At 41.6% G+C, this 25,938-nt stretch overlaps 1 protein-coding gene across 1 annotated transcript in view; it reads left to right on the top strand.

Moving 5' to 3' along the window:
* Window positions 1-25,938, top strand: part of LOC145411048 (venom dipeptidyl peptidase 4-like) — a 291,505-nt gene that overhangs the window by 195,263 nt on the left and 70,304 nt on the right. The window contains exon 14 of the mRNA XM_080281110.1: window positions 9,307-9,455. Within this exon, the coding sequence (XP_080137236.1) occupies window positions 9,307-9,455 (149 nt within the window). The remainder of the gene's footprint in view (window positions 1-9,306; window positions 9,456-25,938) is intronic.

The raw sequence follows: 25,938 nt of genomic DNA, 5'->3' as shown, positions 1-25,938 counted from the left end.
TCCCATATTTAAAAAGTTATACAGTACAATTATAGGGTTTTATTGGGGGTTAGAGCTCCTCTGGGAAGAGGTTAGGGGAGGGTATTACATCAGTTTTTGTTAGTACATATTCCGACACCCTTTTGGCCGCTGTACACCTGATAATTGAGAGTTTACTGTACGGTATTTGTTTAGAGATGGCAAGATATCCATAACCAGACTGTTAAGAAATCTGAAGATTCAAGTCTGGAAACATGAAAAGATGTCACTGTTTGTTGACTTATTTGCAAAATGAATATAGAGAAAGTAGGATGGTACAGAATAGAAGCTGCTGTCAGTGGCCTCAGTTGGTTGGGGCATGTTGAAGAAAAGATAAGCATTAGAGGAGGAGAGATGATGTTTTATAGAGAGGAAGTCAGAAGTGGACTATAAATGTCAGATATTCATCCAGAGAATGGCTCAGGGCATTTTGGCTTGTCATCATCAGGATAGCACCTATGGTGGGGATGCTTGTAGTTCCCTCTCCTGGGGACTCAGAGGTTGAGTGTTCAGATGCCATTTGGAAATATCTGTGTCTATCAATTGCCAGATGCCATAATCCCCCAAGGGGTGTCCATTTGACTTTGAGTCATTTGTTTTATGGGGAGGGGCACTAACCCTCCACCAACCCACTTGCTGACACAGAGGGAGCACATATGGTTTGGTTGTATGGTTACCACCTAGCGTTGTAAATGGTTTCTTGGCTTACAGGAAACCATTTGGCTCGTCATTCAATGTAAAGCCACCTGTAATGGAAAGAAAAGCATTAAGAAGTGACAGGAAAGATGGGAGAAATAGGAAGAGAAAAGGGCAGGCACAGAAAAAGAATGATAAAGGCTAAGGAAGAAGTAGGCACCACTACATCAAATGAGTGGATGATGGTTGCCACCACCTACCACTGATTTAGAAATATTTTGGAAAAATTATATGTGCATGCAGTTTGGTGTCAATAGTTTGGGGGGAGGGGGAAGTTTAGTAGGGTGTACTGGCTTACTCTTCATATTGCTGAAAATTGAAGAGGTCAACAAAGAAAGGTGGTGAGGTATTGGGTCCTCAGTTGTAATAAAACAGAAGCTTCATCTCTCCGTTTTACCAGTTTGCTGCCTTCCTTTGGAGTAGTGTACTGCCCTGATCAACAGGCTTCATCTCTGTTTTACCAGTTTGCTGCCTTCCTTTGGAGTAGTGTACTGCCCTGATCAACTGGTTGCACAGCCATTCATGGATAATTTAAGTAAAAGCAGTGGAGATAGGATTGTTGAGAAATGTGAAGTGTAGAGAGCTGGCAGGATAAAGAATCATGTGATTCATGAAAATTGCAAAATAAGTAGGTCTGTGGACAGCAGAACTGAAGAGTTGCTTAGGTAGTATGGGCACGCAGGAGTGTGCTTAGATGGTATGGGCACATGGAGAGAATGGGTGTGAACAGAGAGGTAAGAAGTGTTTATCTGAGTGAATTTGAAGGTGGTAGGAGACATGGCAGGTCTAGAAGAACGTGAATAGATGTAGTAAATGAGTGTGTTAGAAAGAAATGTATAGGGGCTAATGAGGCTAGGAAACTGGAAACCAGTCGAGGTGGCTGGATGAATTTTGTGCAACCAGGGTTTGGCACTCCATTTTAACATGACAGTCTTTGGAATGACTCTGTCAGATAGGTGATTGTGAAGCTACATGTGGATTGTTTTTCATTCATTGGGTGGAGGCTGGATTCCAAGGGCTTGAATCATGAGTGAGCCAGAGTGTGGCCTGCTAGCTCAGCAAAACATTGATTAGGTCTGTATCTCACTCTGTCAATTTTTTTCAGGCTCTCTGGACCTACCTCACCCCACCTTGGAGTGGGAGAGGAGGTCTGGATGATGTGTTAGAGGATGTTGGTAGACCTTATGGTGGCACAAAGAAAGATGTTTTTATTGAAGTTCAGATTCTCAGACTCTACCTTGCAACAGTCAGGATCTAACCTGACCATGTGATTTTAACCCTTCTGTCAGCTGATGTACTCTGTTTTATTCTTAACATTTCAAGACAATTTTATTTAACATAGAAATCAACTCTTTTGTTAAAGAGAATGAAGAGAGCTATATTTAACCCTACCAGTCTGAAAAATCTACTCTAATATGAATAAAATTGTCTGAAAATAGCAAGAACTTGTAGCCAAATCCCTGAATCCCACAACTTGTGGCCACAGACTAATCACCTCTACAGTACATCGTCCTGTCCTCCCCTATTTGGTTGCTACCGCTCCAACTCACACCCCTCTCTCTCATCTCTCTCTCCATTCCATTGCTCCACCTCAGCATCAGTTCTCCCTCCCCCTCTCCCCATCCACCTCTCACATACGCTTTTTTAGTCAGTCTCATTTTCTTCATCCTCACCACATGGCCACATCACTGTAGAATACTGTACAGTAATGAATTTCTGTTAACACTTTCAGTCATACTCATATCAACACAGCAGTGCACCTTCACTTTCTCATTAATCTGTCTGTCTCTTCTTGTAACTCTAAATGCTCCTCTCATATAACTCATTTCCACTACTCTCACACATGACTTGAATCCTACCGGTGGGATCCAAGCTTCAGTTGCATATGTTAGTGTGGAGATCACACTACTGTTATGCAGCAGCTTGTTACATCCACACGCCCTTCCCTGTTCCCAAGCACTTTTGGTGAATCAGCATCTTTCTTTCTCTGCTGTACCTTTTCATGCACTTCATCTTCTAAACTTCCATCCTTACTCGTCACACCTAAATATTTGAGTGCAGTCACATTCTCCATTGCCTGACCATCCATCTTGACTGTGCATACTCTGACTTCATTCCTGTCGGAGACCATAACTTTACTTTTAGCTACATTCTCTTCTAGATTTCATTTCTTAGAACTCTTTCACCATGCCTTGTAATTCCCATTCATCTTACCTGAGCAATTCAGTACCTTCAGCAAACAACAGTACTGCACAGACAGGTTCCAAATCCTACTCCCTCTCACAAACCACATTCCAGCATCCATTGCCCTGATGTGTCTCTTTTATAACTCTCCGTATACTGGATATCAGTGTATATTAAAGAACCTAGGACACAACACATCTCTGTTTCAGTCCACGATTCAAATGTAAGAATTCTGTTCACTCTTCACATGCACTGCAGTCCTAATACCCTCATACATACTGTTCACAGCATTCAGCAACTTTCCACCTCCATACATTTTCATTACCTTTCACATTACTTTTCTATCCACTCTATCATATGCTTTCTCAAGATCCATCAAGGCAGCATACAAATTCTGTTCCTTCTGTAGATACATTTCCACTAAATATATTAGAACAAATATTTAATCTACACAACCTCTTCCCTTCCTAAATCCCCATGTTCTTCTCCATCTAATTCATTGATTATTTCCCAGACACTCTTGACAGGTGTCCTACCATATACTGTACTTTTTTTTTTTATTATACTGACAGAGTATAAGAGCATAGTGGAAGAAAGACTGGGAAGGTATGAGCTAGAGCAGATGGAAGGGGTGGAAGACGTATGTAAGATATTCACGGAAGAGATAGGCGCAGCGTGTGAGGCGGTTTGTGGAGTGAGGAGGAGATGCAAGGGTGTGCAAGGGACAGCATGGTGGAATGATGAGGTGAAACGAGCTGTGGAACAAAAGAAGAAGGCATATAGTGAAAGGTTAGCGAGTAGAGGTAGGGGAGAAGATGAGAGAGAGGTATATGTGAGCAGGAGAAGGGAGGTTAAGAGACTGGTGAAGGAGAGTAAAAAGAAAGTGGGTGAGGAGTTTGGGAGGAATCTGATTGTGAAATGGAGGGAGAGTAAGAAATTGTTTTGGAAGGAGCTAAAGAAAGTAAGGCAGTGTGAAAGGGGAAATAGTAGGGGAGTGAAAGATAGGAATAATAGATTGTTGGTGGAGAAGAGAGAGAAACTGAGGAGATGGAAGGAGGACTTTGAGGATTTGTTGAATGTGGAGAGTGAGAGCAGTGCGAGTATAAGTGGTTGGGGAATGGCTGGGAGAAGAAGAGATGAGAGGAGGGAGGAAGAGATCAGTAGGGCGGAAGTAGTGGTAGCAATGAAGAACATTAAGTTGGGAAAGGCCCCAGGAATTGATGGAGTGTGTGGTGAAATGCTTAGGTATGGGGGTGAGATTGTCGTAGAGTGGATATGGCAGTTGTGTAGATTGGCTTGGGAAGAAGGAAGGGTTCCAGAGGACTGGAAGTCAGGTAAAATTGTTCCTTTATACAAAGGAAAAGGAGAGAGAGAAGTGTGTGGTAACTATAGGGGTATTTGGCTACTTAGTGTGACTGGTAAAATATATGGTAGAATACTCATTGATAGGGTTAGGCATATGACAGAGGAGCTAGATGGAGAAGAACAAGGGGGATTTAGGAAGGGAAAAGGGTGTGTAGATCAGATATTTGTTCTAAGATGTTTAGTGGAGAAATATCTAGAGAAGGGAAGGAAAGTGTATGCTGCCTTCATGGACTTTGAGAAAGCTTATGACAGAATAGATAGGCAAGGTATGTGGAAGGTATTAAGAATATATGGAGTGGAGGGGAAATTGTTGAGTGCTGTGAAGAGTATGTACGAGGGAGCTAGGGTTACGGTGCGAGTGGATGGTGAGCTGAGCGAGTTCTTTGATCTCAATGTGGGACTGAAACAGGGTTGTGTGATGTCTCCATGGCTGTTTAATATATACATGGATGGGGTTGTAAAGGAGGTGCAGGGTAGGGCAGTGGATGTTGGGGTAGGGTTGTAAAATTCCCGGGAATTTTGAACTCGGAAACTTTCCAGGGGAATTTTGGGAATTTATTGGAAATGTTGGGAATATTCGGGAATTTTCGGGAACTTTCAGAAGGTTTTGAACGCCTTAAAAATTATAAAAGAAAAGAGGTGGCCTCTTTTTCCTGAGGAGAATTAAAAGCCATGTGTAAAGAAAAATGTTTATTTCAATCCAAATATAACTTCCTAAGCTTTAGATAACCTAATCTCAAAATATGTGGCGTTATTCAGTATGTAAGCGGAAAACCTTGTTTGTAAACTAAAATTTTACTCAAAACTGGTACCTTACAGTAATATGTAAGCAGAATAAGAAAGCAAAACTTATCATTAATTATCACTGGCTATGCCATGCAAGTTAAAACAATAGAGCAGATTGTCTCAATTTTTCACTACATTTATTTCTCACTTTGTTGTTCGGTAACTTCGGTTTTCTCTGAATCAGATGACACTGAATCTTCCATCACTTCACTGTCTGAATCCATTTCACTGGTGCAGATGGTTAAATTTTTCTCGTACATGTCATCTTCAAACAGTTTGAGATTAGCACGAATGGCCACCAACTTTTCCACTCGATCATTGGTAAGTCTGTTTCGCAGTTTGGTGTGTGTATTTCCATACATAGACCAGTTTCTCTCTGACAGTTATGCAATAATTCAACTTACATTAATGATATGCAGACAGTGAGAAGGATGAAGAGGTGAGCAGGGACGGGGAGTGACCACCGTGACCTCCTCTCTGTATGCTGTTTCTGGCTGATGTGGATAGTGTAGTGAGAGGCACAGTGACTGAGTAGGACGCGTTCAGTCCCGTTCAATACACGTCCATGTACTGTACTAACTGGAGTTGAAGACTATCTAATTAATATATATATTACCCTAAATTGCTTTATTTATTAATACACAGAAAATTTTTTGAGAAATGTAAATATTCCTGAAAATTCCCAAAATTCCCGGGCCCTGAAAATTCCCGGAAAGATTCCCTGGAAAGTTTCCATTTTCCCGGAAACTTTCTCACCCTTTGCAACCCTATGTGGGGGTGGCTCTAATGATTGAGGGTGAGATTTGGAAGCTTCCGGTGTTGCTGTTTGTTGATGATACAGTACTGTTGAGTGAAGATGATTGGGAGTTGCAAGGTTTGGTGAATGAATTTGGGACAGTGTGTAGGAGGAGGAATCTGAAAGTTAATGTAAACAAAAGTAAAATTATGGTGTTTGAGAGGAATGAAGTCAGAGTGTGCAGTGAGGTTGGATGGTGAGGATATGGAGAATGTGAGTGCATTCAAGTACTTGGGTAGTGTGATGAGTAAGGATGGAACTTTGGGGGATGAAGTGCATGAAAGGGCACAGCAGGGAAGGAAGGTCGTTGGTACACTGAAAGCAGTGATGAGAAATAGGGAGGTGAGTATGGAAGTTAAGAAGTCACTGCATGATAGTATTGTGATCCCTACCCTGACGTATGGAAGCGAGGCATGGACCTTACAAGAGGGGAACAAGTCAAGAGTGAGAGCAGTGGAAATGAGTTACTTGAGAGGAGCATGTGGAGTGACGTGGAGGGACAGGTTGACGAATGAAGAAGTGAAGGAACGCTGTGGGGTGGATGTGGATGTGGTTGAGAAGATAAGGAGAAATACACTGAGGTGGTTTGGACATGTGAAGAGAATGGAGAATGAAAGACTGACTAAGAGGGTGTATGTAGGTTAGGTGGGAGGAGGGAGAGGGAGAGGTAGACCAAGGATGAGGTGGAGGGATGGAGTTGAGAGGTATATGAGGGAGGAGGGGGTGAGTTGGGAGGGAGGGTAGTCAAATGGTGGGTGACAGAGCGACTTGGAGGCGTTTTGTCTGCGGCCACCCTTTGCGGGATTAGGGCGTCGAGCTATAGATAGATAGATAGAGAAGATAAATACCCTAGTGATTGCCACACACTACCTTTCCATGTTCCCCTTGAATAGGGAACATACTATAGCAAAAATAAACCAGTAAAGTATGTCTTCTGATTCAAGTGAGTCTGTAGGTCAGTCCGTTATCTACGACTTCCTGTGATAATTTGTTTTCCCAAGAATAATGTGATGCCAGTTTTTTATCATGCACAGTTCACTGACATTCATTTAAACTTACACTACACTGTCTATGTTCCATATCTGTCTATAGCAAGATGCCTTAATCTTGCAAGGGGTGGCCACAAACAAACCACCTCCATGTTACCTTGTCCCCTGCCATTTTGCTGCTCCTTCCCCAAATATACACCCTCTCTTTCTTATACCTCCCAACATACCTCTCAACTCCATCACTCCATCTCATCCTCAGTCTCCCCCTCTCTCTCCCTCCCCCCCTCCACCTCACTCATATACACTCCTGGTTAGACTCACTCTCCATCCTCTCCACAAGGCCAAACCACCTCATTGTATTTATCTTAACACTTTCTGTCACATCCCCAGCCATATCACATTGCTCCTTCACTTCCTCTTTTGACAGTCTGTCTCTCCACATAACTACACATGCTCATCTTTGATAACTCATTTCCACTGCTCTCAGTCTTGACTTGTGTCCCTTCAGCAAGGTCCAGCATGGACTTTTGCCACTCACAGAATAATACGCATCACTTGGCAGAGCTGCTACCAGGTACATTGCAATTAAGTACATTATCAATGCTTGGTGACAGGGTGGTCTTATCATATATCCAGTAGTTCCTTCTTTCAATCAGTCGTAACCCAGGAGTTGCCTCTGTCTTGTATTAGGCTGGAAATACCAGCCAGTGTCATAATGGACAGGTTATTTCATTTGCTGTGTGTCCTTAGTGTTTTCCCTGCTTTGGTACACTGTTCTCCAGTATTCTGTTTGTTTTAGGTATATTCCTGCTTGATACTTTTTTTTTTCCCCCCCACCACTAATGATCTTAGCAGTGATGTGGCAGACTATTCCCAGTAAATATGAAGTGCATTCTATAACAAGTCAAGCACACTCAGAGAGCACATGCCTCTGCCAATGCCTATACATGACAACTCATATACCACCAAAATTTAATCAGCTCTTCCTTAGCCCATGACCCACATATCCACAGAATTTCATTAAAGTCCATCAGTAACTTTTGAGATATCTTGTGGACAAACAAGCAAAAAATGGTCCTGAATTGGGACTCGACTCAAATCACCACCAAAATTTAATCAACTATTCCTTGGCCCATGACCTTAGTATCCACAGAATTTCATTGAAATCCATCAGTAATTTTTTAAGATACTCTTTAGAAAAACAAACAAACAGACAGACAAACAGAAGTAAATACATAACCTCCTCCAGCTTCATTGCTGGAGGTAAAGAAAAATACCGAAAGATATGCACAGACGGTTAGGCCTGTGAGGTAAAGCCATGATGTCAGGGTTTGAATGGTGAGAATGAGTGTCTGGCCCATATCACTGCATGCTGTTGATAGCTCTTTCACTTCTGTACTTTCTCTTTCCTTGTTTTTTGGATCCTACTCCACCTCCCCCCAAAAAAGGTCAGGATGAACATATAATGTACTGTAGCTTCAAGGAGAATGGTTGTAAAGAACAGTCAGTCTCATAGTATAGAAATAATTGCACCAGCTTGGTGTGCTCATTGTTTTTAGCACTTTTCTTTTTTTAATCCATCCATCCATCACCCAATCCTACGTTGCCCCATGAGGAGCATAGGAGCCCGGGGCTAGGCAGTCGGTCCTAACATTTAAGATGAGAGTGATAAATATTTTATCATTTTTGTTTTAGTGGCTTGGGGTGACAACCAACATCCACTCATTTGATGTAGTGTTTCACCTTTCTGTTTCTGCCCACCTTTCTATTTCTGCCATCCTTCCTGATACTTTTTATTTCCATTCTTTCCACTTCAGGTGGCTTTACACTGGTAAGCTTAATGGTTTTCTGTAGCCTAGGAAACTGTGTACACTGCTGAGTGGTAACCAAATAACAGGGAAATACAGAGCCTACTATGGTGCCCCTATTAACTGGGTGGAGAGATGCAAATGCATCATCCATCTGTGAACCTGCACTGTCTACTGCAAGGAAACATCGATTCGCTACACAAGATAACCCTGCAGGGGTGGTTGCTTACCTGTGGTCAGTAGGTCTGCTTAGCCAGACGGACTTGGGTTGCCTAACAACAACAGCTGTAATTGTTTTGCTTATATTCATGCTTTTTTATATTCTGTATTGAATCTTGTATACCATTAATAATCGTAGCATTTTACTTGGCAGATTATTTTCATTACATAAATTTGTCTCCATTTGGCAGGATATGTGAAGTGCATTTATAATGAAATAAAGTATACCAAAATAATTATGTCAGATGGATAAGCCTGTGAGGTGGAACCAGGATTACAGAAGCCTCAGTGATGTGTAAATGAGTGTTTAGCCCATTTCAGTGGATATGTTGTTGCCATTTGTATATTTCTTTCCTTGTTCTTTAGACTCTAAAATTTACCCCATCCTTACAGCAGGTGGAGGAAAAAAAAGTCAGGTTGATGATTATGCAATTTTTGTACCCAGATCAGAGATATGTTGCTGGACCGATCTCTGCCACTTGAAAAGCGGCTTGAAATTGATTTGGATGGTGGATTTAAAGCCAGAGTGTCTATGAAGCTCCCGCCGGACTACAACCCAACCCGCTTCCAGTCCTACCCCATGCTTGTTTATACGTAAGTAATGTCTTGTAAACCTTTTTTGTTATATACAGCCAGATTTATGATCATCTGACTGTCATTTAATATTCCATTTATCTAGAGTTTTTTTTTTTTTTCTTTGCACATCTTTTGTGTACTACATGAGAGCCATTAATCATTCTTTTCTAGCATGCTATAGAGTGTTCATAGTGTCATGCAATCTTTTTAAAACTTTATATTTATCTCTCATGAGGTAGTATTGTTTGCCACAAAAGTATTACAGTACCATAAACAACATTTAATCATCACAGTGCAGCTCCTTCCATACATAATTTAATGAACTTGCAGGACACTGGGGAACTAATCATGGATTTTGTATAATATTCAGACTTCATTTTATTCATTGAGCAATGTAATATAGAGTAAGAATTTCTAGAGAGAGTAATCTACTTTTTGGGAGGTTACCTGTAGATTTTTTGTATTTTTTGAATTTTGTATCAGTAATGTAAAGCACTGTACAAATGTGTTATGAGTGTCATTTATGCAAATATTTATAAATTTATTTTATTTATAATGTTAATATTCATTTTCAAGGCATCATGTTGAACAAACCCATTAAAGATAATGGCTGAGATCATTCTGCCATGTTCTACACCCACCACAAAAAGTATTGCAACACTTATCCCTTTGAGGTAGGGCCAAAGTTTTGAATGATTTTTTGTGTTTTCCTACATGTGAAAGTCACCAGTGGATATTTGATACTTGGTGACTTTCATACAGTAGATTCACTGTCACATTTTGTGAGCCATAAGCATTCAGTGCTGATGGAACACCCATAGCAGGAGAGTGTAAATACATTGTTTCCAGATCTGTTCACCTGAGTTTAAAGTGTTTTTGTAGCCCCTAGTAGTTTTTCCCAGTCCTTGCTTAAGATGCCTTGGAAGAGCATTTTACATGCGGGAAAGGTCAGAATCCTTACTTCACAAGAAGAAAAAGTCTCAGTTAAAGAAACTGTGAGACTGTAAGTGCAATACTGCAGACTGAATGCTGCATTAAGTGGCCTGTCAGCTCTTCGGTCCTTGACAATAAGTCCATATTAAGGCTGACCACACAAGACTTCTAAGGTCATAGATGCTATTCTGAGGTGACTATAGTCTGTCTCAGGAAACATGAGGGAGAGAATTTTACAAAGCCTTTGCCAAAATCGGAACACGAGTTACCGTGTGAAGGATTAAGAGGTCCCCTCAGGATTCTGGACCTTCCTCCTTCCCTCTTCCGTTTTCTTTCCTCTACACACACACACACACACACACACACACACACACAGACGACACTTAAATAATAAAACAATGTGTAGCCTCTGTTTATCTATCAGTGCCCAGATATTGGTCCATATGAGGAGGGGTGGAGGATGGGAGTGGCCCAGGTCAGAATGTGGGGAGAGTTAGGGTAAGGAAGCCAATGAAATAGCCATGAAAGATGAAGAAGAGAAATTTTATTTTATTTTATTTTATTGTTTTATTACTATTCTTTATGAAAAAAAAATGTTATGAAAAAACATAAACTGATTTACAATAGTTTTACTGATCGAAGGATCAACAGTAGCATTTCCTTAATAAATATTCATTATACTCTAAAATTTACATTGAAAATACAATCTCTCTCTCTCTCTCTCTCTCTCTCCTTCCCCTCGTCTTTCCTTCCTTCATGTTCTCTCCATCCTCTCTCTCTCTCTCTCTCTCTCTCTCTCTCTCTCCACATCCCACCACTCCCTCCCCCCCATTGTAAACCCTCTTTTGTCAGTACTTGCCGGAACATTTACAGTTGATTACTCTCTCTCTCTCTCACACACACACACACACACACACACACACACACACACACACACACACACACACACACACGCACACTCGCACACGCATACACACACACTCGCACACGCATACACACACTCGCACACACACTCGCACACACACACACACACACACACACACCGACGGGTACCATAAAATTTAAAAATGACAGTAAAATGAATACACGATATATTTTGACCAAAGTTTCCCTCTTTCCTTCCTCGTCTTCCTCATTCCTTCTCATTTCCCACCGTCTTTCCTTCCTTCATGTTCTCTCCATCCTTCCTTTGCCTCCTCTCTCTCTCTCTCTCTCTCTCTCTCTCCCCTCGTCCTTCCTTCCTTCATGTTCTCTCCTTCCTTCCTTTGCTACCTCCTCTCTCTCTCTCTCAAGTCTCAAGGAGGGTGGTGGACTCCGGGATAATGTGAATATGGATATCCAGCTCTGATTGAAGCAAGGGGAAAACTGCAGACAACTCTGTCTTGTCATCTCCCAGGAGTCAGTCAGGAGGTGCTGTGACCTGAGATGCCAACTTACAAATTCTTGATGACAGGCAAATCAAGCCCCCCCCCAAAAAAAAAGTAAAATAAAAGGAATAATATGCTATTAAATCTGTCCGTTCTCCCCTTTTGGGCTAAGATGCAAATGAATGTGTTTGAATGGATGAGTAAACGGGGAGTGTGTCGTCCTGTCTCGACTACCTCCCTTTCCTTGGGGGGAAGCAGGCTAGGTATATAGATAGATATAGATAGATAAATCTAAATATACAACGAATAACTGGTCCAATATTTTTCGTTTATTTTTAGCGCTTTGTAACTCAAAAATGAAAAAAGTTGCATCCAAAAACAGGAACCACAGTTCATATTGACCTGTGAGCATAGCGGGTCACTTATACCCATTCATTCATTCTCTCTCTCTCTCTCTCTCTCTCTCTCTCTCTCTCTCTCTCTCTCTTTCTGTGTGTGTGTGTGTGTGTATTTACCTATTTGTATTTACCTATTTGTATTTACCTATTTGTAGTATACAGGAATTGAGCAATGCTCGTGTTGTCCTGTCTCCATATCCACATTTATCAAGTCTACCTTTACACACATGAATGTTTTTCTCATGCATCACCTCTTTGTCTAAGTCGTTCCAAATATTTAAGTATTTACCTAATATACCTAATTGTGATATACACGGATTGTACTGTGCTCATGGGTTTCCGTCGCGGTTTCTCAATAAGTCTAATTTAGCTTTAAACTCGTTTAAGTTTTTAGACTGGATGATCTCTTTGTCCAGGCTATTCCATAAGTCTATACTTCTATAAGGAAAGCTATATTTCTTGATATCCTTCAAGCAGCTTGACTTTTTCAGTTTCATTCCGTGTCCTCTTGTTGCTCTCATATCCCATACAAACAGATCTTCTTTGTTAATTTTATCTACTCCCACCATGGTCCTGAACACTGCAATCATGTCTCCTCTCTTTCTCCTTTCCTCTAAGGAAGGCAAATCCAGCTTTTCCAGCCTCTCTCTGTATGACAGGTCTGCCAGACTGGGGACCATCTTGGTTGCTGTTCTTTGTATTCTCTCAATCTTGTTTATATCTTTCTTTTTGTGTGGGGACCACACTACCACTGCATATTCTAACCTGGGGCGGATCATGGCCACTATCAATTTTTTCATCATCTCCTCATCCATATAATGAAATGCTACTCTTATGTTAGTCAAGAGTTTATAAGTCTCTCCAACTATCTTGTTAATGTGCTTTTCTGGTGACAAACTATCTTGGACCAGCACTCCCAAATCTTTCTCTTCTCTCCTTTTTGTGATTAATTCATTACCCAACAAATTATTCAGTGATGGCCTCCTGGTACTTTTACCCATTTCCAATATTTTACATTTCTTTTCATTAAATTTCATTTCCCACGTCCGGCTCCAATCGTGTATCCTATCCAAATCCTCATGCAGTATTTTACAATCCTCCTCAACTTCTACCTTCCTCAAGATCTTTACATCATCAGCAAACAGACTTGCATAACTATTCACTCCATCTACCATATCATTTACGTAAATCAGGAACATTACTGGCGCCAACACCGAGCCTTGAGGGACTCCACTTGTTACTTCCCTCCATCCAGACATCCTATCCTTTATTACTGTGTGTGTGTGTGTGTGTGTGTGTGTGTGTGTGTGCCTCTTTCCCTCAGGCCTTGTCCCTGGCGAGCCTGTATTCACACAGGTCGTTAAGTCAGGTGCGTTCGGCCTTTGACAGTGACTTTGGAGTAAAATAGACGATATTCTACCCTCATCTTTCCTGAGACAGACTATAGTAGTCAAGACCCCTAGCATGAGAGCAGCAGAATTACAAAGAAACCATTCTGATATCTTGGGAGTGTATCAAACCACATCGTTCAGTATCATCTCCAAAAGAGAGATGAACTGGCCTGTTGCCACGATGAGGAGAAAAAAAAAAAAAAAGGCACAAGGCTCCTAGCAGGGTTGGCACCAAAGTGGGTAACCCAGTTTTACCCACTTGAAAAAAAAAATCACTATTTTGCCCACTTTACTGTTTTTTATTTTTTTTTATAATGTATTTAATAAATTCAGTTTTATTTGATTAACCCGTGCTGTCCCGGCGACGTGAATTCACGCAGCAACATTGCAAGGTCCCTAATTTGCACAATTTTCAATTTTCGCGAGTGATTTCGCAAGTGATTTTTGGCACGTATACACGGGACACCTTCCTCTATTCCTCTACAAGATGCCAAGCAGGAACAATGCCTTACACTGCATAACCTCTCCCCCCCCCCCTGCACGCCATTATCTCGACAATTCACCTGTTACCAGTGACCTGGCCAATAAAGACATTCAGGGCCGGAGTGATTCCCCGATCGATGACAATGTGGAGGACAAAGTTTAGAGGAAGAAATAGTCAGAAATGATGATCAGGTAATGTGGGAAAAAAAAGGTCACGAATGGTGATGAGTTAGTGAGTGAAACAATGCTTATAATGCCTATATTTCTGTTTGAAAACCAATATACTCGTACTACATATAAATTCGTACCAGGTAAATAAATAAATACTGTTTATGAGTGGATAAAATAGTTACCCTCCCATAGAACTCATTTTCTTTGGTGCCAGCCTGTTAGAAAACCCAGTTAGGTTAGGAAGTACTCGCATCTAAATCCGGTATTTCAAACCTCAGGTGAGCGATTTATTTATGAATTTTCGATGTTTCTCACCAAAAGCGGATGTTTGAGCCAAAAAAAAAAAAAGGTCCAAAAATGTCGGGATGGGGCGGGTTAAATGGTTATATTTTTGCACACAATATCAGAAGTAAATAATAGCTGATCAATCATATTCTATTTCACTTGTTAAAAAAACACAACATCGCCAAGTATTTACAGTATCTTGGAAGCATAATCTTAGTGATTAAAAAAAAGCATATTACATTTCTCATCATCAACATAAGTAAAACATTCTCTTTGCAGATATGAATGTTGATCTTTGATTTTTTCTAAACTATTCATAATACTTCTATTTTTCTTATAGCTTTTATAACCAATATTCTTTTCTTTTGAAATGATAATATTTTTGTGTCGGTAAATAATGGGTCTTGTCATGTTACCCAACCAATATAACAAAGTTTTTTTTTTTTTTTTTTTTTTTTTTCCCCAAATATGAATGCAATTCTGTGCCTCAATGATAAAATAAAAATGACACTTCACTTCTGAATGACATACCACCATGAAATAATAATATTTCCTGAAAAATACTAACATTATCCCTTACTGCAAAATCAGAAAATTGGGTCAAAGTTTTCTTCATCTTAAGAATATTTTTACATTGCTTTCCTTCTCAGCAGATTCAGTTTTTATACATCCACATGTAATGTGGTGAATACAAACTTTACAGCCAGCACTTCCTGTCTCTAATTTTGAAAGACGTAAAATTAAGAATAGAATTGTTGTTGACAGATATGGTTTTTGGTTTTATTATGGAGTGGGGTAAATTTGTTATATAACAGTAATCATTACTGGAATTAACTTATACTGTATGTTGTCTCATATCATTACCAAATATCAATAATTCTTTAGCAATATATTATAAACATTGTTTTGTGTTTAAATCCATCCATCCATTTAATACAGATGTATTTTATGGGCTTAGATATTTGGTTACCAAAAGCTGTTATTACTGTTAAGATAGTGTAGAATCACTTATACAACAGAATTTTCAATAATAATTATTTAGAAGATTGAGAAATGCAAGTATATAATTACCAAAGAAAGGAGAGCAGCAAGGCAACTGATTTCTTGTACTATTGTGTAGTGTGGATTGGTCTTTGCCTTCTCATGAGTTGTGCAGTGCTGTCAAGCCTCTCATGTTGAAGCATGTTTTGCTGTGTAGCAGGCAGTCCAAGGATAACAGCCAAACAGGTCAAAACATGATTGTGTTCATTTCCCTCATTCAAATAACTGTGTGAAAATAAGATTTTATTGGGCTATTCATAATTATGTATAGCGGAAACATTATTTTATTTGAATTTACAGTAAACTTTGAAAGAAACCACTTTTACCCGTTTTTTGGGGGGTATTTTGTGAAAAGACCCGAAAAAACCCAGGTGGGTTGGGCTTTTTCAAAACAAGGGTTTTTTGCCAACCCTGGATCCTACTGAATACAGTATACCTGCTTACAGTATATCACCCTTGGACATAGAGTAGTTGTCATGTTATGTGATGTGATGAGAGCTCATACTAAAGTGACTGGTGCAAGGGTAAAACATGCATGAACACTCAGGAGGTACGACCATCACTATACCAGGAAAACTACAAAACACCCAAACCATTTTATGATCTTGGCATCATTTAGTGGTGTTAATGGGAGAAATAGCTTTTATTTATTCCCAAAGAAAACTACAGTGACCAGAATTTGCAGGTGTTAGAATATTTGCATGTAGTTTATAACATTCATGGCTGTAACATCTTTATGCAGAATGGTGCACCATCATTGGTCCAAAAAAGTGCTCAACTGAAGTGATATGTAATGGTTGGAAAATAGCAATGGTGGGCAGCACAAACGAAGAAGGACCTTGCGCAAAGCGCAATCCACAGTTCACTACCCTGCGCAAGCACAAATGCACAATCTGACAAATATTTAGCTTGCACAATGTCGCAAAGCGCAGGCACAAACCATTTGCATATATTTTTGGGATTTACCAAAAAATATTGAGATATTTAAATAAAACAGCATACCTACTTACTTTTATTTATTGTTATTATTTTCTGTTATTTGTAATTTGCGCAAGTGCGCAGTCTAATATTTAGCTTGTGCAGTGTCGCAAAGCGCTAGTGCAAATCATTTGCATATATTTGTGGGAATTACTGTAAAATATATATTGGTATAATTAAATAAATTACTAAATTAGCAACCTGCCAACCACCCGCAGTGACTGAGGTACAGTAGGTCATTGTCCGGGAAAACAGCCTATATTTACCAAGGCATTGGCAAAGATCACGTGATTACTGTATCATCAACTCTCTCTCTCTCTCTCTCTCTCTCTCTCTCTCTCTCTCTCCGACAGAGGAGGGAGGGAATGGAGAATAAGAGAGAGAGGAGGTAAGGAATGGAGAATAAGAGAGAAGAGGGACGAAGTTTATGCCTTATCTCCTCACTGAAAGGGATGCTTCTTTGCCATTCCCGTATTTACTCTCTCTCTCTCTCTCTCTCTCTCTCTCTCTCTCAGAATAATGCTCTTCTCTCTCTCTCTCTCTCTCTCTCTCTCAGAATAATGCTCTTCTCTCTCTCTCTCTCTCTTTTTCTCTCTCTCTCTCTCTCTCTCTTGTCTTGTCAAGACAGTTTATTTAATAATTCAATATAGATATACAATAACATATGTAATTCGTTACAAAAAATAAAAAATCATGAAAACAGAGTATTTAAATCAAATATCCACAGCCTAATAAATTATTAGGCTGTGGATATTTGATTTAAATATGTTTTAATGGTTTTTGTAAGGAATTGCATATGCTAATCTTAAATAATGTATATTTATTATTTACTAATAATAATAATTCAAAAATATTAAAAATACATTATCTCTGTTGAAGCATATTAAGAAATGCTACTACCCCCTTCCCTCCCGCCTCCCCCCACTGACCCACCCTCGCGACCCGCCCCAGCCTCCCCCATCCCTTGTCCAGCCATGCGGGAAGTTCCCAAGACCACATGTCCCTTGGATTGCACAGTGCGCAATCCACAGGGCAGGTGCGCAAGGCAGGTGCGCAAGAGCAAATTTAGTTGTGCAAGCGCAACTAAGTTTGCGCTTGCGCACCTGCCTTTTCATGTGCGCAAGCGCAAAATTGCGCATGGTCTCGTGCGGTGCGCAATGTGCAAACGATATCACCGGAGCACAAGGGTGCACAGTGTTTGCGCACCTGCCCAACACTGGAAATTAGCCATGACCTGATCCCGTTTGAAAATGATTGGTCATACATGAAACAGAACATTAATTCTCAGGATACCTCATCTGTGCTCCACCTGACAAAGCCTTTCAGATGCAGACGCAAGACTTAGGCATGGAATATTTTCGGAGTGTCTGAGTCGATGTCAAATGGTTCATTCATTTTCATTCATCATCCAGACCTATGTTACCCCATGAGAAGCATAGGAGCTTGGGGCTAGGCAAGTTGGTCCTGACATTTAAGATGAGAGTGACCAGCCACACTCATCTGTGAGTCGCATTACGTGAACAATAAACCTCAACCATCCCTTGGATATAAACCTCATCGGCTGAATCTGATTAAAGCACCGTAATTACCCACTAAACCACCAGGCACCAAAATTTGGTTATATGGTTACCACCTAGCGTAGTAAATGGTTTCTTGGTGTACAGGAAACCGTTTGGCTTGTCACTCAGTGTAGAGTCATCCACAGGCAGAAGGAAGAATAAAAACGGACAGAAGAGGGAGTACAGTATAGTCACCCTTAAGCAGAAGGACGAAGAAAGAGTGAAGGAAAGACGGAAGAGGAAGGAAGTAAAGGAGGGAGGAGAGGAAAGAGCAGACATCCAAGAACAGCACTATATCGAGTGAGTGAATGGTGAGCATACACAATAAAGTCTAGACCATCAGATAGTGGTTAGCAGTACCTAAACATGTTTTTTTCTTTTTCGTACCATAAAATCACTGTTACAAAAAATAGGAAGTAATGCAGTATTTTTTGTGAGGGGTGTATAGACTCAGTAGTTGATCTTGATGTATGGATATTTTACTGCCAAAATCAGGGCCACTGAATATTTTTCTTCCTACGGTTCATTTTTGCATCACATATGAGAACAAAATAGCTATCTATCTATCTATCTATCTTTAGCCCGATACCCGAATCCTGCAAATGGTGGCCGCGGACAAAACACCTCCAAGTCGCTCTGTCCTCTACCATTTGACTGTCCTCCCCAAAACTCACTCTCCCCTCCCTCATATACCTCTCAACTCCATCCCTCCACCTTATCCTCGGTCTCCTCCTCCCTCTCCCTCCCTCCACTTTGCCTACATACACCCTCTTAGTCAGTCTTTCATTCTCCATTCTCTCCACATGTCCAAACCATCTCAGTGTATTTCTCCTAATTTTTTCAGTCACATCCACACCCACCCCACAACGTTCTTTCACTTCTTCTTTTGTCAACCTGTCCCTCCATGTCATTCCACATGCTCCTTTCAGGTAACTCATTTCCACTGCTCTCACTCTTCACTTGTTCCCCTCTAGCAAGGTCCATGCCTCGCTTCCATACATCAGGATAGGGATCACAATACTATCATGCAGTGACTTCTTAACTTCTATACTCACCTCCTTATTTCTCATCACCACTCTCAGTGAACCAACAACCTTCTTTCCCTGCTGTACCCTTTCAAGCACTTCATCCCCAAAACTTCCATCCTTACTCATCACACTACCCAGGTACTTGAATGCACTCACATTCTCCATATGCTCACCATCCAACCACATTGTGCATTCTGTGACTTCATTCCTCTCAAACCATAACTTTACTCTTGTTTACATTAACTTTCAGATTCCTCTTCTTACACACTGTCCCAAATTCATTCACCAAACCTTGCAACTCCCATTCATCTTCACTTAACAGTACTATATCACATCAGCAAACAGCAACACTGGAATCTTCCACACCTCACCCTCATTCATTAGAGCCACCCCCATATCCACTACCCTACCTTGCATCTCCTTTACAGTCCTATCCATTGTTTTCGTTTTTGTTTTGTTTTTAAAAAGCACCAACATGCTTGCATGCATCGGCCTTGATCACCTAATGGCGGCTCTCCATGCTGCACGATCTGTTGCAGCCTCCCTGTTCAATCCCTTAACCCTAAGGTCACACTTAATGACCTCGTCCCATGTCTTTCTCGGTCTACCCCTCGTAACCCCAGCCCTAATATTAACACTTCTCACCTTCCTCACCTAGTTATCCTCCCCCATTCTCTCCACATGCCCAAACCATCTCAATCTACCTTTCATCATCACAACACCAATACTGTACACTGCAGTCCCATCCTACCTCTCAACTCTTCCATTGTAAACCCAGCCTCCCTAGACCTTGCACGCAAGGACGCACTACACATCCACCTAATCATTGTCATTTCTGTATGTCTGAGCCTGCGAATATCCTCCTCCTTTACTGCCCAGGTCTCACTACCATACAGCATTACACTCCTAACACATGCTGCATACAAAGACCCCTTAGCACGTAGGGAGAGTCCTCTCAATGTCAGGAGAGGCAGCAGCTTCCTGAACTTCTTCCAATCACCTCTCACCCAAGCCACAGAGCTAGCTCCAGCCCCACCTTCAGCACACAACATGTCTCCCAAGTAACAAAACTCTTCCACACAATCAAGAGACTCACCAGCAAGTTCAATCCTTTCACGCCTGACAATCTCCACCTGCTCTTCCCGACACACCGCACACATAATGTCAGCATTATCTCACAGTCTACCTCTGATACAAGAACATCTCTTGTGCACCTAATTATCACAAACACCGCACAAGATGGAATTTCTTCCCACGCCCTTGTGGCAAACTGCACATGGCCACTCTCCCTTGTCTCTGACAGTACTGCCACCAACCCTAGATATCATCACTTTTGTTTTATCTGCATTTACCCTTAAGCCCTTGTGCCCCATACCATCTCTCCACTTCCTAAATCTTTCCTTCGCCTCCCTTTCGTTCTCAGCAATCAACACCAAATCATCAGCATACAACATCTCCCACGGGAGTCCGTTTCTGAAGTCACGTGAGAGGGCTTCAAGTACCATGATAATTAACATGGGACTCAAAACTGACCCCTGATGCACATCAACATTCACAGAAAACTCATCATTCAAATCTCCATTCACTCTTACCTGGGTGCGAGCACCCACATACATAACCTAACCACCCTAACCAGCCACTCCCCCAAGCCAAGCTTTCTCATTGCCCACTTCACCACCTCTCTAGGGACTCTGTCAAAGGCCTTTTACATATCAACAAAAACAAAATACAGAGCCCTTTTCTTACCAATATGCTTTTCCTGAAGCTGTCAAACAATGAATATGGCATCAATGGTCCCCCTGCCTGGCATAAACCAAACTGCATCTCATCAATATTCACTCTTTCTCTAATCATACCTTTTAAAACTCTCTCCATTACCTTCATTATCTGATCTAAAAGGTTTATACGTCTATAATTTCCTGTTTCCAGAGCATCACCCTTCCCTTTATACACATTTACAATTACACTCTTCAGCCAGTCATCTGGGACAGCACTATCTATCTATCTATGTATATACCTAGGCTGCTTCCCCTAAGGAAAGGGAGGTAGCCGAGACAGGACGACACACTCCCCATTTACTCATCCATTCAAACACATTCATTCGCACCTTAGCCCCAAAGGGGAGAAGGGACAGATCCTCACTGCACCACACAGCGCAAGGGTCAACTGCACAATGACATCCACAGCAGGGCCCGAAAGCAGAACTGGTTTACCCCTGCCACATCATAATAGACCCATCCCCTTACCCGCACCTGACCTGACTAGCTGATCAAGCCAAATGCAGGAGAATATCCCCTCAGGGCTGCATCATCATTTATTCATTCACAGTTTCTCTCCATTTATTTCTGTCATGCACAGCCACTCTTCCTTGCTCAATAGACATCCCTCTCGCATCCAGCGCTCTCTTCACACTGTCTGTCCATCCTATTCATGGTCTCACTCTCAGCCTTACACCTCTCACATCAGCTCTAGTTATCTTTTTCACCGATCGCTCATGATCCATTCTATCCATATGCCCAAACCATCGCAACACCCTCTGCTCAACTCTACCAGCCATCTCCCGAACAACTCCAATTCTCTTTCGCACTTCATCATTTCGCACTCGATCCATAAGCTTCACTCCACACATACTCCTCAGACATCTCATCTCCATTACATTCAAACTTTTCCTCTCTGCTACACTCATATTCCATTATTTCAGCCCCATATAATGCAGTCAGTACCACAACACCCTCATACAGTCTTCTCTTTACATCCATTCTAAGCGAACAACATCTAAACACTTTTTTCATTCCTCCCGGCACCTTACCTACTTCATTCATTCTAAACTTCACTTCTGCATCTATTCTTCCATCCACAGTAACATGTGACCCTAAATATTTAAAACACTCTGCCTCCTCAAGCAACTCACCATTCAAAACTATGTTCATCCCCCTCCCATCTACCAACCTCGTACACTTCATCACTTTACTCTTATTCTCATTTACTTTCAATTTCCTCCTTTCACACACTCTTCCAAACTCCTCTACCAACTGTCTCAATCTCTCCTCTGAATCAGCCACCAGTGCAGTATCATCTGCAAACAGCAGCTGCATCAGATTCCACTCTCCACCTTCATCATTCACCAGACTCAGACTTTCACCTAAAACTCTTGCATTCACCTCCCTTACAACACCATCCATATAAATATTAAACAACCAAGGCGACATCACACATCCCTGTTGCAGCCCCACTTTCACGGGAAACCAATCACTCACAGCATTGCCCACTCTTACACACGCTCTACTGTTTACATAAAAACTTTTCACCCCTTTTAGTAACCTACCATCAAGTCCATACAATCTTAAAATAGTCCACAAAGCCTCCCTATCAACTCAATCATACACTTTCTCTAAACCCATGAATGCCCAAAACACATCCTTGCCTTTCGCTAAATACTTTTCACACACTTGTCTCACAGCGAACACCTGATCCACGCATCCCCTCCCTCTCCTAAAGCCACACTGCTCATCACCAATCACTCCCTCTGTACCCTCTCTAACTCTCATAATTAACACTCTACCATACACCTTACCTGCAACACTCAACAAACTTATACCCCTGAAGCTAGTACATTTATACTTATCACCCTTGCCTTTATACATCGGGACCACACAAGCACTTTCCCAGTCAATTGGCATCATACCTTTCACAAAGCACACATTCAACAATCCTACTAACCAGTCAACAATAGTCACTCTACCACCCTTCAGGCATTCCCCAGCACACCCATCCATACCTGCAGCTTTCCATGTTTTCATCTCCTTTACTGCCTTCTCCACTTCCTCCTTCGTGATCCAAGAATCATTCAACTTTCCCAACACATTTATTCATTGCACCGTTCCATCTGCCACAGTCTCAGCCACCCTTTCCTCCTCTACATTTAACAATCTTTCAAAATACTAAGCCCATCTCTTCCTTACTGCATCCATCTCAGTTAACATCCTTCCATCCTCTGCTTTTACTCGCTCTTCCTTCTCAGACTCTCCCTTTCGCACCTTTTTCACCTTCTTCCAGAACATTTTCCTATTTTGTTGAAAATTCTCAGTCAGTCGCCTACCCCACCTTTCATCTGCTGCCACTTTAGCATCATGCACAGCCCTTCTCGCCCTATTCCTCTTTTCCTTATACCTCTCATGTGACACCTCATCCTTCATTTGCAGCCACACTTCATATGCACGTCTCTTCTCACAGCCATACTTACTTCCTTGCACCACCATTCACTTCCTTTTCATACACTACCACCCACACGTCTCACACCACACACCTCTTCTGCATGACCCACCACAGCACTCTTAAACAACTGCCATTCCTCCTCCACACTGCCATGTTCCTGATCTTTCACTGCATTCCACTCATCTTTCAATTTCTCCTGATACTCTATCATTTTCTCACTTTTATCCAACTCACTCACTTTCAAAACCTCCCTGCTACACCTAACCCTCCTAGCTCTTACCCATCTCTTACCCACTCTTAACTTTCCCTCCACCAGGTAGTAGCCAGACATACCTCCACCCTCCCCTCTCAGAACTCTCACATCCAACAATCTTCCTATTACATTCCTAGACAACCACATAGTCCATCAATGCTTTATCCACAACCATTCCACCCTCCTGTCCAATCACCATCTCTCGCTCAACACACATCCCTATCATTCGTTCCCCATTTTCATTTCTTCCAGGCACACCATGCATACCAACTACACCTTCAACTGCTACATTTCCCATTCTAGCATTCAAATCTCCCATCATTACCACATTCACATTCGCTCCAAAACTCTGCAGACATTCATCAACATCATTCCAGAAAGACTACCCCTCTTCTTCATCCCTTTCACTACCAGGCCCATATGCACTCACAAACACCCATAACTCACGTTCAAATTTCGCTTTCACCCACATCAGTCTCGACGACACCTCCTTCCATTCAATCACACACTGCTGTACTTCCGGACTCACTAACAAGGCCACACCATCTCTTGCCCTTCCTCTATCAACACCTGACAATCTTCCATTCACACTTCCAAACATTGACTCACCCTTCCCTTTCATCTTCGTTTCACTCAAAGCTAACACATCCAACTTTCTTCTCACAAACATTCTCCCAATCTCCTCCCGTTTAGCCTCAATCGTACTACATCCACGCACATTCATAGACCCAATCTTCAGGGTACGGGGATAACTCAATCCCCCATCCCTTTCTCTGGCCTGTCTCTTAGGAACTAAAAAACAGAGGAGGGGGTCCCTAGTCCCCTCACCCTGTCTCTTTTAGTCACCTTTTATGACACACAGGGAATACGGTGGCAGTATTCTTCCTAACACAACCTGGCCGCAGAGTAGTAGTACCCCCCATGGTGCTGCCAGATTGTGTCCCCCCTGCCAGAGGGGGGACAACACACTCATAAATAATCATATTTATCAGGTCAGTGACTAACCTCATGAATATGATAAACAGCCGTGGAACATCACACATCCCTGTTTCAGTCCCACATTTAAATCAAAGAACTCACTCAGCTCACCATCCGTTCACACCGTAACCCTAGCTCCCCCGTACATACGTTTCACAGTGCTCAGCGATTTCCCATCCACTCCATATATTCTTAATACCTTCCACATACCTTGCCTATCTGCTCTGTCATATGCTTTCTGCAAGTCTATGAAGACAGCATACACTTTCTTTCCCTTCTCTAGATACTTCTCCACTAAACATCTAAGAACAAATATCTGATATACACACCCTTTTCCCTTCCTAAATCCCCCCTTGTTCTTCTCCAGCTAGCTCTTCTCTTATATGCCTAACCCTATCAATAAATATTCTACCATATACTTTTCCAATATATGGTTGACAAATATGGTAGGCAAATATCCCTATCGTTACCACATACTTTTCTCTCCCCTTTTTGTTTGTATAAAAGAACAATTATACCTGATTTCCAGTCCTCTGGAACCCTTCCCTCTTCCCAAGCCAATCTACACAACTTCCCTATCCACTCCACAACAGTCTCATCCCCATACTTCAGCATTTCATCACACACTCCATCAATTCCTGGGGCCTTTCCTGTCTTGATCTTCTTCTTTGCTTCATCTACTTCTGCCCTACTGATCTCTTCCTCCCTCCTCTCATCTCTTCATCTCCCAGCCATTCCCCAACCACTTATACTCACACTTCTCTCACGCTCTACATTCAACAGATCCTCAAAGTGCTCCATCCATCTCCATATTTTCTCTCTCCTCTCCACCAACAATCTGTTATGCCCATCTTTCACTCCCTTACTATTTCCCCTTTCACACTGTCCTACTTTCTTTATCTCCTTCCAAAACAATTTCTTATTCTCCCTCCTTTTCACACTTAGATTCCCCCCAAACAGTTCATCCACAAAATAGCACTGTGCAAAATCTAGACAGTATGAAACCATTTCCACAAATCAGCTTGTTCTCCCAAGTTTCTCCTTGAAAATGAACCCACATGAGCTAAATTGGTCCATAATTAACAAAGATATGCTCATATTAAGTGATTCCCCCCCCCCCTCCTAGGGGCCCTAACCTGCCTAATAGGGTACCATGTTTGGGTGGATTTATGTCACTGCAGAATTTTATCTTTCCAAGTAATAATAATAATAATCCAATCCTATGTTGCCCCTTGAGGAGCATAAGAGCCAAGGGCTAGGCAGATTGGCCCTAACAATTAAGATGAGAGTGATCAGTGTCACACATCCCTGAGTGGCATTATGTGAGAAATAAGCCCCAACCACCCCATGGATATAAACCTACACAGGCTCAATCCAACTAGGGCACCTTAATTACCCACTAAACCACCAGGTGCCATAAT

Source organism: Coenobita brevimanus, chromosome 87, assembly GCF_032717465.1.
Source record: "Coenobita brevimanus isolate Jiangsu-jjx chromosome 87, ASM3271746v2, whole genome shotgun sequence".
NCBI lineage: Eukaryota > Metazoa > Arthropoda > Malacostraca > Decapoda > Coenobitidae > Coenobita > Coenobita brevimanus.
The sequence above is the reverse complement of the archived record's forward strand: the minus strand, read 5'-3'. Positions and strand labels throughout refer to the sequence as shown.